General features: G+C 50.2%; 7 protein-coding genes across 7 annotated transcripts; all 7 read left to right on the top strand.

Moving 5' to 3' along the window:
• Window positions 1-3054: 3054 nt before the first annotated feature.
• On the top strand, window positions 3055-3855 carry N7443_009840 (C2H2-type zinc finger protein; the record flags this gene model as incomplete). The annotated part of the gene is made up of 1 exon (XM_056889896.1): window positions 3055-3855. The coding sequence occupies one exon, from the start codon at window positions 3055-3057 to the stop codon at window positions 3853-3855; it is 801 nt and encodes a 266-aa protein (XP_056736387.1).
• Window positions 3856-4999: 1144 nt separating this feature from the next.
• N7443_009841 (uncharacterized protein) lies at window positions 5000-6987 on the top strand (the record flags this gene model as incomplete). Its single annotated transcript, XM_056889897.1, has 2 exons — window positions 5000-5360; window positions 5426-6987. Coding segments are annotated over 2 exons (1923 nt in total), but the record flags the coding sequence as incomplete, so codon positions are not given.
• Window positions 6988-7650: 663 nt separating this feature from the next.
• N7443_009842 (adenosylhomocysteinase) lies at window positions 7651-9108 on the top strand (the record flags this gene model as incomplete). Its single annotated transcript, XM_056889898.1, has 3 exons — window positions 7651-7689; window positions 7749-7881; window positions 7934-9108. 3 exons carry the CDS (start codon window positions 7651-7653, stop codon window positions 9106-9108), a joined length of 1347 nt encoding a protein of 448 aa, XP_056736389.1.
• A 627-nt stretch (window positions 9109-9735) lies between these two features.
• Window positions 9736-11004, top strand: N7443_009843 (Tm-1-like ATP-binding domain-containing protein; the record flags this gene model as incomplete). Its single annotated transcript, XM_056889899.1, has 1 exon — window positions 9736-11004. The coding sequence occupies one exon, from the start codon at window positions 9736-9738 to the stop codon at window positions 11002-11004; it is 1269 nt and encodes a 422-aa protein (XP_056736390.1).
• A 335-nt stretch (window positions 11005-11339) lies between these two features.
• Window positions 11340-12022, top strand: N7443_009844 (uncharacterized protein; the record flags this gene model as incomplete). The annotated part of the gene is given in 4 exon segments (XM_056889900.1): window positions 11340-11375; window positions 11389-11458; window positions 11536-11662; window positions 11686-12022. 4 exon segments carry the CDS (start codon window positions 11340-11342, stop codon window positions 12020-12022), a joined length of 570 nt encoding a protein of 189 aa, XP_056736391.1.
• A 958-nt stretch (window positions 12023-12980) lies between these two features.
• N7443_009845 (glycosyl hydrolase family 79 C-terminal domain-containing protein) lies at window positions 12981-14744 on the top strand (the record flags this gene model as incomplete). The annotated part of the gene is made up of 5 exons (XM_056889901.1): window positions 12981-13240; window positions 13301-13801; window positions 13868-13920; window positions 13973-14169; window positions 14229-14744. 5 exons carry the CDS (start codon window positions 12981-12983, stop codon window positions 14742-14744), a joined length of 1527 nt encoding a protein of 508 aa, XP_056736392.1.
• Window positions 14745-15259: 515 nt separating this feature from the next.
• N7443_009846 (fungal specific transcription factor domain-containing protein) lies at window positions 15260-16780 on the top strand (the record flags this gene model as incomplete). The annotated part of the gene is made up of 3 exons (XM_056889902.1): window positions 15260-15344; window positions 15420-16251; window positions 16306-16780. 3 exons carry the CDS (start codon window positions 15260-15262, stop codon window positions 16778-16780), a joined length of 1392 nt encoding a protein of 463 aa, XP_056736393.1.
• Window positions 16781-17477: the final 697 nt, after the last annotated feature.

Consider the following 17477-nt stretch of genomic DNA (forward strand, 5'->3'; position numbering starts at 1 on the left):
GCAAAGGAAAGAATCCGAGCTGGAAAATCTATAAACAAGGGTCTAGGAAGGTGGCACACGGACGGCACTAGGAACCCTGACAAGTCAATCATGTGGCGTAATGTTCCCAGGGCTTGGACGTACGAATCATGGTCGTCGTGCGAAGAAGCTAGGACTTGAGTGTGCTAGTTATCGTGAACGCGGAGGTATCAGTGCTAGATCGGGATGGGCTGGTCAGCCCAGCTTGTGGATATACGTAGTCTGCGTACGTATGCCCCGTTCATAGCTTCACGCCGAGCAAATCATCGCTCGGCTTGAGACACCCCAAACGGTCGGCTTCGACGCACGAACCACCTTTTTATTTTAATTTTATTCCAAATTGTTTTGCTCTACATTAAAAGGTCGAGATCGGTTTACAGAAGCTTGGCTGATCGGCATTCACCATGTGTGCATGTAGGCTTATGGCTGACGCTCGAGGGGCTTAGTGGCTAGGCCTGGGTCGCAGGGTGGTGAAAATTAAAAGTGGGCAAGGATGAGGTGATGGCGTATTCACGCGATAAAAAGACGATTGATGTCAGGGTTTCACAATAGGGATAGCTAGTGGCAGATGCCAGACAGCTGGAGCTCCTATTGAAAGCGCAGAGTAACCGTCGAGATGATCACGATTCATACGTCGCTGTCTTACGTACGCTGAGCGGAGAGTCCCCGCGCAAATGGTCCCCGGGGCGGGGCGGCACTGGACGCGTTACGAGTACGAAGGCTCGTACAAGCCATGGCTCCCCTGAACCCTAGGCGCTTTTTGATTTTAGTGGTGTAGATGATGCTAGTCTATCCTTATCTTTACTATGACTTCCGAGTACGTATGCTATTTTACTGCGGGGACTGCGACGAAATTACAAGGCTTCCTACATACCCTCCGTGTAGAATGTCGTTTGAAGATACGCTGCGTAGATCGGGAGGCAAGGGCAACGTTGTGAGAGAGGACGTCCAAAGGCAAAGACTCAATTAAGGTTCTGGCATGAGTTCATTGTAAAGAAGAAAATAAAATTACCGCCCTACGACGATCGGATTTACAGGGCCCTGCAGTAAAAGCCAATACCAAGGAAATTAGGACGGCAGGAGGATCATGAAAGATACGCTTGTTTCCACCGCACGAAATCTCGGAGCCGGAGCTTAGTTCCCAAACGAGACAGGACACAAAGCGCAACATCATCGCCTTACGTATGTCCCCGGACTCCAGCGGCTCGCCCAGCCTTGAAATGCCTAGCCCAGGCGTCTCTTAATAGCTTCAGATCTTTGGGAGTGCCCGCCAATAGCCCGGTACGTAGTACAATACCGTCTTTTCAATTTTCAATTTTTGAACAATTGTCAAGTGGGTAAAGGATTGCCCGAGCGACCGGAAAATCCGGACTCGGCGTCCCAGCGCCGATTAGTTATCATTCCCAGGGTCCATGGATCAGGAAATCGAGCATTTTGGATGGTTGACCCGAACTCTTCTTTTTTTTTCTTTCTCTCTTTTGCCCGTAGTTCTACCGACAAGCTTGCATTGTCCGGGTGGAGCTACCAGTGCAGACTTCGCTTGGGCCAGCCGAAGCCCTAGTTCTATTGGTAATATGAGCGGAGTCGGATTTCTACGTAGAGAGCAAACCATAGACAAGGGGACAGCCACACCGAGGAACGAATTAAAAAAAGGCGATGAATATGATAAGCCAAGGAAAATAAATTACGCGCCAGAACAGATCTTGCTGACGAGTCTGTCCCCGCCAGGGTCGTGATGGGGCGGGCCGGAAGAAACGGAGCCCAGAAACGGGTCTTCGTCTGCACAGAAACCGCCGTAGTTTCCAGGGGTGGGTAGGGGTCCTCTCTCCTTCTCTGATTGATTACGACAAAAGTATCGGTGCCACTCTTCTAGGGGCAATACCTGACATGTTTTTATTTTTATTTTTATGATTTTTTTTATTTTTTTTTTCTCTCTCGCTTTTAACTCCGTATACGCCCTGAACGGGGATTCGTGATCCGCTATGCTCCACCGTTAACGACCTGCGAGTGCGATAGCGGCTTCGGTATTGAATGTAAATACATGGAGCTTCTGGGGAGCCTCGCGGTACAGACCCTGGAAGCTTGGCTTCGCATATTTAGTATTGGCACTTCCTGAGATATCCTTTTTTTTTTTTCTTGGTTCTCGTTCTTTTCTCTTCCTCTTCCATTCCCATCCACAAACTGTATTTCTTGCTCTTGTATTCTTTTGATCTACTTTTGATACCCGACATCCCCTCCTTAGCTTTGGTCGTCTGTCACGCCTTCTTCTTTGCCCCCTCCCCCCCACGATCAACTTTCTTATCTCCCTATCGGCTCTCGAACCACCCACTGACCCTAACTTGCTCTCGAACTCCTGTCTCTAGCAGGCCCTATTATTTTAATCTTCAACTGCGTCCTCGCGTGTAGCGCATCTTTGAGAGAACGGCTTCTGTTCGGCAGACTGAGCACCGGTGTTGAATTCTGAACCCCCCTGCAATATCCACAGGCCATTTCGCAACTGCCGTTAGGATTGTGTTCCCCACGTCAAATTGGTGGAGAAAGAAATCGAAAGTTCAATAGTGTGAAAAGGGGCATCGCCATTGTCAGCACCATCGTCAACCATCACGGGAACGGAACTGTTCGAATATCTTGCGAGAGATCGCGGTTTCATCCCATCAAATTTCGTATCGCCTTCCATTCTTCGAAAGAACGGGAACTGTAGCTCGAGTCATCGGGCTTTCTGGCAGGTCTGCAGGCAAGCGCCGTCTCAGGACCTAATGTTGTCGACGTGTTGTACGACGCAAAAGACAAACATATTTCGAGAACTGGTGCGTTTGTTGCCTCCGGAGACACCAGAGCCTCTTCCTTCCCCTTCTCTCTGCCCTGACTCTTCCCACCAAACGGCCTCGTTGGCATATCTTGATCCCCTCGAGTCATCTCGAGCGTTCAGGCCGAGAGGACTTCCTACATCAAACCCCAGATCAACGTGCTGACTTCCGTCCCTCCGTTCAGTATAACTTTCCCACTACGGTGACTACTCACTGGGGTTCAGAGGAAATGTCAAGTGGTAGGACGAGCATTGTATCGATCCTAAACAATGACGATCATCCGTCGTTTGCTGTCCGGTCCAACCCCAGACTTAGTCGAAATCAGGCATCATTCTACCCATCAGACCAGCAGCTTGCCCCGTCTGTCAGCGACTCCCAGTACGCCCGCCCGCATGCATCGTCTGTGTCGCCCATGGCCTCGCCGCAAAGCACCCGGCATCCATTGGAACCGGTGACCGAAACCGTCCAGCCCACCTCGCCGGGATCTTCAGAAGGCTCCGTTTATGACTACCTGACGAATCAATCAACTTCAGGCTATCACCCGTACGCCCGGCAGGACCATCAATACAACTCACGATATCCCTCGCGCGGGCCCGCGGCGCCTAGAACACCCCCCGAGATTCCTTCCAGCAGCCAAGAAACGAAATCGCAGCCGGGAGGTACCCGGGGTACCGGACGAAAGAACAAGTATCCGTGCCCTTATGCCGCCAGTCACGGATGCTCCGCTACATTCACCACTTCAGGTCATGCCGCCCGCCATGGCAAGAAGCACACTGGCGAGAAGAGTGTGCATTGCCCTATCTGCAACAAGGCATTCACTCGAAAGGACAATATGAAGCAGCACATTCGCACTCATCGCACACATTCTGACGACATGCGGTCGACTTCCGAACCGGAGACAGACGGCAGATGGGCGATGAGCCGAGGTGACTCTAATTATGCGTCTACCACACACAGCCGGACTGTCAGCCAGTCCACAGATGCGAGTGTCATGCCTCCTCCGGGCAGTGGACCGCATCATCCCTCATGAACAAATTACTCCGCCAGGATGGTCAAAAGAGACCACCCTACCATCCAACTACTCTCTCGCTAAACTCGCACACGGATTCGATCCGCCTCTCTAACGACCATGTCTTTCGACCACTGCTGCGCAGTGTGATTCAAAACTCCGACCTCTAGCGCATTTCTCAGTCAAGGAGTTCCATTGCGATATTCCATAACCAGACCTACATTTTACACCCGCGGACGTCCCAGCATGGCCCACCCTTCCGGATCCACAGGCGGTCCGACGAGAGGTCCAGGCCCAAGCCCAAGCCCAGCATATGTTCTATGAAAGCTTCTTTCTTCGATACCATTGTGATTGCTTTTCTATTGTATACTCCCCATGTACCATTTGCATCTGAAATTTTCGAGCTGTGTTATGTGCGAAGGTTGGCGCAATCCCGACATGGAAGGGGAAAGTGTTGCCATGTACTCATGTATAGTACTTTGCAGGGATTACCATGAAAGAAAGGAATGATTATGTGTGACCAGTTCTGGATGCACCAAGCAACGTCGATGTGCCAATGAATCGTAGAGAAAGGAATCCTACGGAATCGCGGGGCCGGCCGAGGGCTTGACCCGTGGAACGAGGACGGATCTATACTCCCGTATTCACCCCCTGTACACATGTAAACCTGTGAACAGACACCTGTGAACACACACCTGGAGCATTTAGATCTGGAAGGAGTAATGAGCGGTGAAGGAATACTCTAGTGGTAAGGGATGTCAGTTTCCTTGATGGCCCAGCCACGGTCCTCTGCAGGATGACGTCGGGCGCTAGTGTCTGATACAGTACTCGGCGTTCAATCCGAGCGACTGCCCTAGTCATTGGCCGAACATCTCCATGCCATGTCGCTAGACGTCATCGGCAAGACTAGATATATGAGGTGGCAGCCCCTGAACATTTTCCCCGATGTTACTTAACTCGTCTCACCACAACATGGGTGGAATTTCATCTGTGAAACCGAAATCTCTTAGCCACAGCCAAGTGATTAGCCACAGCCAAGTGACTAGCCCCAGTTGATCCCTGCACCTTAATCGACGTCACGCCACTTTGCCCTGCCCCGCTGAAAGGCTGAAGACCTGACTCTTCTTTTTTGTCCTTCAACAACTATTCCCAGTGAACGGTAGAAAGTTCTCACTTACGACTTCATTCTTGTATTACTTTTCTATCCTTCCTCATGGCATACTACGAGGATCGTCGCTACGCGCGCGACCGTCGCCCAGCCTCCGGTTACGCTGCAGACTATTACGATGACCATCCGCGGGGCTACTCGCGCTACGAAAGAGAAACCTATCCTCGCGCAACCAACGACTCTGTCGAGGAAATCCAGCGCGAGTATCCCCCGGGTTCGGACTATGTCTACGAGCGCGGCTATGACTCCAGGCGATCGCGACGCCCCGTTTATGAAAACATACGACGGTCGTCGTCGGTCAGTGGCTACGATCCTTATTACTCTCGTCCGAGACAGTCCAGGAATTATGACGATCGCCGTGAGTTTTGCCCTTCTTGGCGTGTAGTGTGTGGGATCACCCTTTTGTTGACACAACCCCCGCAGGTCCTCGTCGCTCCAGATACGACTCTGCTTCTTCTACCAGCCCTTCTCCATCGCGTAACAGACGCCGCAAGTCTCTAGGCGAGACTGCTCTTGGTGCCTTTGGCCTCGGTGCCGCTGCTTCATCCTCCAGACGCTCAGACCGCGACCGAGATCCCCGTGGCCGTCGCCGTTCTTCCTCCCGCCACGGTGGCCGATCATCTTATTCGTCTTCGCGATCTCGATCTCGCAGCCGTGATCGAGGCGCTCGCTCTGGTCGGAACCGCCAGCGCAGTGAACAGCGTATGCAACAGGCAGCACGCGCCGCGCTTACAGCTGGTGCTGTGGAAGCCTTTCGCTCCCGCAAAGAACCCGGCGCGTGGACCGGTGACAAAGGAAAGCGCATTCTCACCGCTGCTGTCACTGCTGCTGGCACCGATGGTCTGGTCGACAAAGATCCCAAAAAGCACGGAACCCGTCATGTCATCGAATCTACCCTTGCAGGTCTTGCTACATCCCACTTCGTCAACGGGGGACGATCCCAGTCCCGCGGTCGTGGTAGTAATGGCCGCAGTCGTTCGTCCGGTGGCGCTCTGAAAGATCTCGCCGCAACGGGCGCTTTGGCCGCTGCCGGTAAAGAGATATTTGATCGGGTGTCGCGTTCGCGATCCCGGCCTCGCGGCCGCGGGTCTGACGACAGTGACGATGACCGCCGGGGGTCCAAGAAACGCAGCAAGAGTGTCTCAGACTACATCAACAAGGGCATGGCCGCCCTGGGCATCGGAGAAGAAGGCAAAGAGCGTGAGCGGAGCAGAGACCGTGGCGATCGTGACTATGATCGCCGTGGGGAGCGGCGTTCTCGTCGTGACCCGCGGTACGACGAGTATTCCGACTCGGACGCAGAAAGTGACTATCGCAGCAGGGCATCCAGGGACAGACGAGGCAAAGGTTCGAGAGATGTAGGTTCATATCGTTCTGTGAACGGTCGAAATTCAAACCCCCAAGCACCCACCAGCGCACCACGCGGCGCGTACGGCACACGCGCTCGATCCGCCGATGAAGGGTGCGACTGCTCCGAGAGTGATTCTGACTTAGGTGATAGTTCTGATGAGAAGAAGAAATCGAAGAAGCTGAAGCGTGATATGCTACTAACCTCTGGTCTGGCTACCGTTGCGACCATCCACGCAGCCCATGGAGTGTACGGTGGCGTGCAGAAGAGGAAAGTGCGGATGAAGGAACTGGAAGAGGGAAAGATTACAGCTGAGGAGGCTCGCAAACGTCGCATGAAAGCGAATACCATGGATGCCTTCGCGGTGGGTCTCGCGGCTCTCGGTATCAAGGGTGCCTATGGGGAGTGGAAGGAGGTCAATGAGAAACGCAAAGAAAACAGCCACTTCAAGCATGAGTGCGCCGAGCGGGCTGTCAAGCGTGAGCAGCGTCGGTCTCGCAGTCAAGGCCATGGGCCTGGCCGAAATCGATGGCCGGATGAAATTGAATACCCTGATTCTCCGGCTCACAACGGTGTCTCCTATCACGATGGCAATCCGTATGGAGCCACCTCAGATGCGCCGCAGATCGCCTACTAGTGTACTTTCTTGCGTCGGACGTGTGATGAATTATGGATTGATGAGGGAATGGAATGCCTTGTGCTTTAGCCCCAATTACTGCTTTTCTTTCTTTTCTTTCTTTTTCTCATTTTCGTGTCATTTTTACTCCTTAACGTTTCTCCGTTTCTACACAGAGGTCTGGGTCAGCATACGAGCGATTCGATTGTTTTCTGTCGAGTTCTGGGGCTATGGAGCCACGGCCATTCTTTGCCTTTAGAGGCCACGATGTACTATGAATAATGACCCTCTTTTTTTGCCAGCACATGCATCAAATATTGAGTACGAGTGGATTAGGACCGTTCGGCACCAACGGGGCAAAGGAGTGCCGCTATCGGGCACGTGATTGAGGACCCCGCTATCAGCGGTGGGATGATTCATAGGTACCAGTACTTTGTTAATTATGGTAGTTGACACACAGACACGTGTACCGCTACATGACAGTCCCCTTTAGTAACCGCAGAGAGTTTTCCATGGTTCCCCTCCTCTGGATCTGCACCTCCCTCCTTTTCTTCTTTTCCTTTCTCCCTCTCTCATCCCCAACTCCATCCTCTTATTTATTCGTACGACCCCCCTCAATTTCATTCCTTATGTTCATTCAATTCTGACAATCTTCCTTCAGCATTCTAATCACATCCATACATCATGGCTGCCCCCGCTCAAAAGTGCAAGGTCGCTGACATCGTACGTATCCCTCGTCTTACTCTTTCTGGTCCCAATGCCTAACAATACCTTGTCAACAGTCCCTGGCTGCCTTCGGTCGCCGGGAGATTGAGCTCTCCGAGATTGAGATGCCCGGTCTCATGGCCATCCGTGAGAAGTACGGCCCCGACCAGCCCCTCGCTGGTGCCCGCATTGCTGGTTGTCTTCACATGAGTATGTGCTTCCAAAACACAGCCAAAGAAGCTCCAAGCTGACCTATCCACAGCCATCCAGACTGCCGTCCTTATCGAGACCCTCACTGCTCTCGGTGCTGAGGTTACTTGGACCTCCTGCAACATCTTCTCCACCCAGGACCACGCCGCCGCCGCCATCGCTGCCGCTGGTGTCCCCGTTTTCGCCTGGAAGGGTGAGACCGAGGAGGAGTACCAGTGGTGCCTTGAGCAGCAGCTGTTTGCCTTCAAGGACAACAAGAAGCTCAACCTCATCCTCGATGACGGTGGTGACCTCACCTCCCTCGTCCATGCCAAGCACCCCGAGATGCTCGATGACTGCTTCGGTGTCTCTGAGGAGACCACCACCGGTGTTCACCACCTGTACCGCATGCTGAAGGAGAACAAGCTCAAGGTTCCCGCCATCAACGTCAACGACTGCGTTACCAAGTCCAAGTTCGACAACCTGTACGGTTGCCGTGAGTCCCTCATCGACGGCATCAAGCGTGCCACCGATGTCATGATCGCCGGTAAGATCGGTGTCGTCGCCGGTTACGGTGATGTCGGCAAGGGTTGTGCCCAGGCTCTCCACTCCATGGGTGCCCGTGTCATTGTCACTGAGGTTGACCCCATCAACGCTCTCCAGGCCGCTGTCCAGGGTTTCGAGGTCCAGACTATGGACGAGGCCGCCAAGCTCGGTCAGATCTTCGTTACCACCACCGGCTGCCGTGACATCCTTGTCGGCCGTCACTTCGAGTCCATGCGCAACGACGCCATTGTCTGCAACATTGGTCACTTCGATATTGAGATCGACGTTGCCTGGCTCAAGGCCAACTCTCAGTCCGTCCAGAACATCAAGCCCCAGGTTGACCGCTACCTCCTGAACGGCAAGCACATCATCCTGCTTGCTGAGGGCCGTCTGGTCAACCTTGGCTGTGCCACCGGTCACTCCTCCTTCGTCATGTCCTGCTCCTTCTCCAACCAGGTCCTTGCCCAGATCGCTCTGTTCAAGGCCGAGGATGCCGCTTTCGGTGCCAAGTACATCGAGTTCGGCGAGGGCGGCAAGAAGGATGTTGGTGTCTACGTTCTCCCCAAGGCTCTTGACGAGCAGGTTGCCCTGTGCCACTTGGACCACGTCAACGCCAAGCTCACCAAGCTGACCTCTGTCCAGGCTGAGTACCTCGGCCTTGACGTCAACGGTCCCTTCAAGAGCGAGATCTACCGCTACTAAGCGCATCCTCCACCCTTTTTTCCTCCAATTGCGTCCACTATTTCTATGATTTTTTTCTTGAGATATAGATTTTCAACATGATTCGACGATGTTACGATTGGCATTTACCGGGTTCTTCATCAACATTGAACTCAAAAGTGGTTGTCTTCAACGGCATAAAAGTGTGGCTCCCTCCGTGGTGGATGGGGGAGAAGTGCTTGTTTTCTGTTTACTGGCGTGGGTCGACCTGGGATGGTCTTGCATTCAACACTGCGTACGGATGGGATCCTTTTCTTTTCTTGATACCTTAGTCCTGTGCTTGCTTACTTGGCTGCACAGTTGAAATAATCAAAGTCGAGTATAACTCGCTTGTGAATACCTCGTTTTCATTTCGTAGATTTTTTCTAGACAGCGCTTTGGAAGTAATTCTTTGGCTTGAGAAGCCTTGTATTCGTTCAATTCATATGTCCTTATGGACACGACTCTTCATTTTTCGTGCACATCTCGCACCCAAAGCCCCACCATGGAGTATACCTGCATTTGCACCACCACCACGCATGACGTTACAACCCCTCACTACACCCCCCGCCTCATCTCCCCAATACACATATCCTATCCCACCCCCTCACCCCATATATATCAATTAAAATGACCACCCCAACAATCCTTCTCTTAGGAACATGCGACACCAAGCTCCCCGAACTCCTCTACGCAAAATCCCGCCTCTCCCCAAAAACCAACGTCCTAATAATGGACATAGGCCGCAACCCAGCAACCGACCCCTCAATTGACGTTCCCCATGCCATCATCCTCTCCTCCACCTCGGACAAAGACAGAATCCCAACGCTCGACCGCTCAGCCTACATAGAAGCCCTCATACCCTACGCTACGGAAACCGTCCAGGCTCTCTACCGTGAAAATCGTATCCACGCCGTTCTCGGTATAGGAGGATCCTGCGGCACTGCACTAGCCACAACGCTCATGCGGGACGCGCTACCGGTTGGGTTTCCCAAGTTGATGGTTTCAACTATGGCGTCTGGGGATGTGGGGCCATATATTGGGGAAACGGACATATGCATGATGTATAGTGTTGTTGATATTGCGGGGAGAAATCGGGTACTTGAGACTGTTTTGGAGAATGCAGCTGCGGCGGTGGCGGGAATGGCGGATGTTCATCAGCGAAGGGTTTCTGAGAAGAAGGAGGAAGGGGACGAGAAGGTGGAAGGGGTGAGGATTGGGATTTCTATGTTTGGGGTTACGACGCCTGCTGTTACGAGGGCGAGGGAGTATCTTGAGGAGGTAGTGGAGGGGTGTGAGGTTTATGTGTTTCATGCTACGGGGTCTGGCGGGCGGGCTTTGGAGAGGTTAGTGAGTGAGGGTGTTTTGGACGCTGTGCTTGATTTGACGACGACGGAGATCTGTGATGAAGTTGTTGGTGGGGTTCTAAGTGCTGGAGGGGAAAGGTTGTGTGCTGCGAGTAAGAGAGATGTGCCGAGGGTTGTAAGTGTGGGTGCTTGTGATATGGTTAATTTTGGGACACCAGAGAGTGTTCCTGGGGAATTTTTGAAGGGGAACGAGAGGCTGTTCCATCACCATAATCCTACTGTGACGTTGATGAGGACTACTGGCGAGGAGTGTGCGGAAATTGGGAAGGTTATTGCGAGGAATGTTCGGGGTGATGGGGTGAAATGGACAAAGGTGATTCTCCCAACGGGTGGAGTAAGTATGATCGATGTCCCTGGTCAGGCATTTTGGGATCCTGAAGTGGATGAGGTACTTTTCTCCACCCTGGAAGAGGAGCTACGTGATAGTGGCATTCCAATCGTCCGAGATGACCGACAGATCAACGATCCCGGGTTTGCTGTTGCTGCAGCGGAAATGCTGCGTCATTTAATCGAAGAAAGTCGGGCTGCTTAACATTTGGGGAAAACACCAGGAGATACTATTATTTTAATTAGCTCAGCCAACTGTGATGAAAAAGCATTGCAGATCATTTGTCTCGTACAATTTCGTCTCGTCCCAGGTTGGCCTAGTTCACTACGTGACTCGAGATAATTTGATGGGAGGAAGCATGGGTATATTCATCAATACCCCTCTATCTTCTCATTCTGATAACTAATCCCTGTCTCCGTCAAGGCAGCTTCCCCAAACCGATAGTTCACGTTGAATTGGAGGTTTTGCAACGCAGCGAGCCTTGCAAAAACTTCATGGCAAAATAAAGTTCTCCTATATCCAGGTTTCTGCCTGGCAAGATGGCATATTATATTAAGGAAAACGGACCGATCAATGTAATTAGCTAAGGCGCTAGAAAACCTTCAGGAAATTGGGCGAATTCAGACCGAGGATAGGCGCCCGAAGGTGATTCCCCTTGGTCAGCGCTTTACGTGAAAACAACAAGTCTTCTTGCGTGTACAAATGAGAATCTCTGAAAATAAATCACTCGCGAAGTTGAACCGTGCGAGCTTCTTCGCAAGAACCCGCATCCTAACATTGCAACCTTTACGGCTGTCAAAAGACCAACGGACGAGTTTCTGGGCTATGCTTCAAACGATATAACTCCACATTACTGGGAGCTGTGAGTCCTCCACGTCTGAACAGGGTCGCTTTCTTTTCAACTGTGCGCAAGCTCGTAAAAGAAAACATGAACCTCAGTGAAATTCTGGCCGCTATCAAACATCTTCATAAGCTTGGCGTTGTCCATAACGATATAAATTCCGGACTATCATGCTTCAAGAGGACTTTTCGTTCGTTCTTGTTGATTTTGAGAGCTGTCAATATATTGGGGAGTCATTGCGAGTCACCGAAACGAAAGTTACCCATCAGTGGCAAGGATCCTTCTGTCGAGATCTCGGTCGAGAAAACGGACCTTGATGCTTTCAAATATTTACAAATCTGGCTAGATGGATCGATGAATGAAGATTTCTTTTTTGAATGACACAAGAATTTGAAGTTGATACTAACTGAAATGGCCTGGAATGAAGCTCAAATTGTAACAAAACAAAAACCCCTGACGATTACCGAAGCCCTAATTGGACCGATTCGATCCTTTCCCTGCTTTAATGGGCTATCAATTGCGACACACGGTTCTCTTTGTTCACTGGCCTAGATCATGTCCAGTCGCAAAAGACAGAGTGTTGATCACTGTGGTGGGTGCTAGTGGTAAGGCAGAATACAAGCGGAGAATGCAAGATTTGCCTGATTTAATGGGTATGATGATATTCAAACTAATCGCTGGTTATTCAAGATAGACCAGCGATGCTACTTAAACACATGTTTATCATATAATGTTGTGTGCGCCCTATCCAGCCCTAGCCAACACGGGTGTAGAAATTCATGGGACTGGGGATAGGGGCTAGGGATAGGCACCCCATACACAGAAACAATAATTGCCATAACACCGCACGTGGATATAAGTACAGCCACATTTTCTCTTCTTCATTTCCACACAAGGGCCATTGATTTACGTTCGAAGTTAACATCAATAAAGTTACAATAGCTCCAAATGCCATGGAAAAGCCGAAAGTCGGAAGTTTGTGGGGTAAAATCGTGGGGTAATGTGGAGGTGCTCGGGAGGGTGTCGGGAAGTCCGCATTTGGGTTGACGTGGTGCATATGATGCCGTACTTATAGGCACTCTATTGGCGGACGGTATTTGAAGCTCGGCAACTGCCAGCGACTGAAATGAGTACAGCCACTCCTAGGGAGTGAATGGATCTATGTGGCTGCGGAAAAGATATGCAAATGGCTAGTTCCATGATGTTTTGCCGAGCCAAGCAAGGTCAACTCTGGATGTTCAAAAGCCGATGTGGATGAATAGCCGTAAATTAACAAAATATAAATAAGAGGGTACTGTTTGTGAGTGCTCGATATGAAAGTGAGAACCCATCACAAAAAATGCGTTCGTTCAGCTTAGCGGGGTTTGCCCTGCTTCTTGACCAAGTGCATTGCCACATCAACTCGCTTGCTGTTCCAAAGCCACTCGAAAATAGCAGCCCTGTCTCGAGAGACTTTCAATCATTTTCTATTGAATTTGCTTTTTTCCCTGATTATGCTGGAAACCAGTCGCATCCTAATAAATTCTCCAAAAACTTGCTCGGTAACTTCAAAAGCATTACAGGGGTGCTTCCCAAAGTGAGAGTTGGAGGAACTACTCAGTAAGAACCAATCTACACACCTAGCACAATTTTACTCTTGCTTACTCATTTGGGGCTCAGGGATAAAGCAAATTACTTTCCTGATCAAGAAGAGGGTATTAAACTCATCTTCGAGAAACCGACGGACGACCAGCCAGACCAGATTAACTACGGCCCAGCATTCTTCGAATCATATCACACACTAGGCAATATACATTTCTTCCATGGCTTAAACATGAACCAAAATAGCTCCATGGCGCAGCTTACAGAAGCAGCCGTTGTGGCATGCCAGTCAATTGGTCCTCAGCTAGAGCTATACGAGCTGGGCAACGAATGGAACTATGCGTCTGAGAACTACAGATCTGGAAACTACTCAGAGCTAGATTATGTTCAAGAATGGAACCGGAAGACCTCTCTTGTTCAGGCTGCAGTCCAGAAAGCTTGTCCTGGGCCGATTCCAGGATTTATGGCGCCTAGCTTTATTCTGATGGATGAGACTGATTCCAGCGGGTGGACGGCGGAAGAACTGTACAAACTTGGATACGATCCTAAGTTCTTGACACGGGAGCTTTCGTTCCACAAGTAAGTTGTCTCTCCGTTCGTTTCAAATTTAATGTACGTTCACTTAAGTAACATTGCGCATCACAGCTATATGGGTGCGAACGCGCCATCCAACCCTCCTGCAGCACTACAGCTTCAAGGTATATATTTCCACACACATCCTTTACCCGCATCCATTCATAACAGAAACAGAAACTTTGATGAACCACACAAACATTGTCAGCAATCTAGCCGCACAAATCGAACGATCTCATAATCTCGCCTATCTCGGCCATCCTTACACTCTTGGGGAGCTGAACTCAATGGCAAACCAGGGCATAAACGGTGTCACTGACGTCTTCGGCGACGCATTATGGCTCGTCGACTTCTCCCTCTGGGCTGTAGCACACGTAATTCTCCTCTCCTACTTTCCGGCGTACAATGTCCCCACGATGCTAAACTATAACAGAATTTTGAACGCCTCCACTTTCACCAAGGACTAAACTACCGCTACGCCTCATGGCAACCTATCGTGAGCGAAGGCGAGCTACCAGCCACCAGACCCCCATATTACGGTCAAATCATGGTGGCGAGCGCTATAGGTCACGCAGAAAATGCTCACATCGTTAATATCCCTCTTTCAGAAGATGCGGAAGCAGCCTACGCTGTTTATAATGGGGAAAAGTTGAGCAAACTCGTGGCTGTGAACATGCGGGCTCACAATGCGACGACCACAGGGAGTCGTCCGAGTCGGGAGTACAAATTCAAAGTTGCGGGTGATTGTCATGCTAAGGTTGAGAGACTGATCGCACCTGGGTGTGATTCATTAGAGGGCGTCACTTTTGGAGGTGTCTCTTATGATTATTCGCTGCTGGGTGGTATGCCTGTTGTTATTGATAAGAGGGAAGAGACCTTGAGCGCTAAGTCTGGGGTTTTGAGTGTTGACGTGCCTGACTCTTCCGCTGTCCTTGTGTCGTTTTTTTGAGGGCATGACTGAATAGTGGCAACCAGCCCTAGAGGCAACGAGTGTAGATTATTTACATCTCAGCAATCACATTCAAATAGACCGATTGATTATGCGCTATCTATATATCTTTCAGAAGAATGGCATCCAGTAAGGTAAGGCTGAATACTGCGCTGCATAGGAAAATATGAAGAATCCAAATATTCTAGAAGTGTCTACGTATGCATTTGAGAGACATTCAGTCTATCAATTCAAAATTCCCGTGAGCTTTGAATGCTTCGTGCTATTTGGTTATAGCTCGATGTTTGACTCTTCCTCACCGCCTGGCGGATCGGTGGATCTCTCGGCTTCCCAAATCCCTCCTTGTCTTGGGCAATCACCCCACAAAGTTCCCGAATACGCCGAGGCTCGATAATAACATCGTCCAAACTAGATGTTCAATTTGATTGACAGAGGCCGCACCCAATCCAGACCTATTAAAAGAAAAAGAGTCGGGGTTGCTTGTAAGACTTGTCGATCTCATAAAATCCGTTGTGATGGGGTTCGGCCTCTATGTGGCACTTGCCAACGCCGTCGAGAGAGCTGCATCTATGACGACCAAAATGCTCAAAACAATCAAAGGTACGCCACATGAAGCTTATGGGAATTTACGGACTCAAAGTTCTAATTTTGGGTGAAGAACGGATTTGAATGCAGGTATAAGGAGCCATGAGGACGACAGCCGTGATATTCGGGACATTTTGCCCAGCAAAACAATCCATGAAGACAACTCCAATGTGACTGCAATGGGCTTAGTCTCCCGCCCTCTTACCGAAGATCAAGAGTCGACAGGAGGATTCTTTGGAGATTCGTCTACGATCGCATTCATCAAGCAGTTGCAGGATACTGTCAGATTGAGGACACCTGGCCCAGAGCCAATGCAGGAGTTCTCCAATTATGGATCACAGGAAAGCCCAACAATACTCAATGAGACCGTTGATTCACATGAATTACTCCCACCACGCCACTTAGCAGACCATCTGGTTGACCGCTATTTTTCGAAGATCCATACTCTGTACCCATTCATACACAAAGAGGCATTTCTCGCCGCCTATGAATCGTTATGGAGACAAAATGACAACCCTTCGACTGAGCGATCAGCAAATGGCCTAGGTCTCGGAGATACTAGAGGGACTCGCACGAGCTTCTACTATGGGCTCAACATTGTCTTTGCTATGGGCTGTCAGTTCTCTGATATTATTCAGCACGAGCGAGAGGCCATATCCGAGGCATTTTTCCATGCGTGCAAACCCGCTCTGGATGTAGACTACCTCGAAGCTGGCGATCTTGCCTTAACCCAGACCCTACTTTTGATGGCACACTACCTCCAAGGCTCCCGGGCACCTAATCGATGCTGGCACGTCATCGGGATCGCCTGCCGACTCGCTCAGGGCATAGGATTGCATTCTGACGCGGGGAATGACCATCGATCATTCGCCGAGATTCAGGTTCGGAGGCGGGTATACCATGGTTGTGTGATGCTTGACCTGTAAGAGGACAAACACCTAGCTTGCCTGAACTCTTGGCTGACACAATATATCAGGGCGATAAGTATCATCCTTGGTCGCCCAGTCATCGTACCCCATAAGCAGTGTACACCTTTACCACTTCCTATTGACGATCGCTTCCTAATGGTGGACTCCCTTGTCTGTGAACAGCCGCCGGGGTTATTCTCCCGCGTGGAGTGGTTTATTGCAACACTGAAGTTATATGAACTTGTCCGAAAAACGTTAAATACACTTTATGACAACGTCGGCAAAGACTGCGAAGACGAGCTTGCTGATCAAAGACAAAACAAGAGGCTGTTCCAGATCCAATCTATCACCCAAATCGACTCAGAGCTCCAAGAGTTTCAACTCAGAATTCCTGGTCCGCTTCGTTGGGATGTACCTGTCCCCGAAGCACAGCAATACGGGTTCCTCAGAGAAAAGTACCTCCTCAAGGCTAGGTATGTTGAGATACACCAACCCTGGTTTATTACGGGCAATAACCATGTTCGTCTAGATTTCTGTATTTGAGACTCCTCATATACCGGCCAGTCCTCTCACAACTGCTGCAGGAAAATCTATCCTGCATAGGAATCCAAAATGAACGGCAGCCTGGTCCGTTAGGAACCGGAATTTATGAAAAATTTACCATGGACTGCTCGCTTTTCTGTATAAAGTCAGCCATCGATCTCATCTCACTGATACATGAGACCTGCAACACCGATCTGGCCAGTGTATGGTTTTACAACGTTTTCTGTAAGAACATTCCACAGCCGCCTCCCATCTTCAAATCTGATGTGATCGCAGACGTATTCACAGCTGGCTCTATCACACTCCTTGCTGAACTTCATCAACCCATTGTCGATATTGTGACTCATGAAGCCTTGGAAATGTCCTGGAATAAGTGCCAAGCGACCTTAGAGCACCTTAAATCGTACAGTAGAGTAGCAGATCGATGTGCTAATAGTATGGGAACAATTCGATCAAAATGTTTGGCATCTATATCTGGTAAGAAAACTGTCTGGTTCAATGGACTCAGTTCAGGCTGATTTGGGATAGAAAAAGTTGACCGACCGCAAGACTCCAATTCACAACCTGGGCTGGCATCAGATAATGCAGAGCTAATGACGTTATCTGGGGATTTGTTTCGAGACTTCGATTTCGATAATCAAACTTTCTTCGACCCAATTTGGTTTACCTTGGAGCAATAAATCGCGCGACGGCAGGC

Source organism: Penicillium atrosanguineum (genome assembly GCF_028827265.1).
Source record: "Penicillium atrosanguineum strain IBT 20685 chromosome Unknown utg000008l_segment0_segment0, whole genome shotgun sequence".
NCBI lineage: Eukaryota > Fungi > Ascomycota > Eurotiomycetes > Eurotiales > Aspergillaceae > Penicillium > Penicillium atrosanguineum.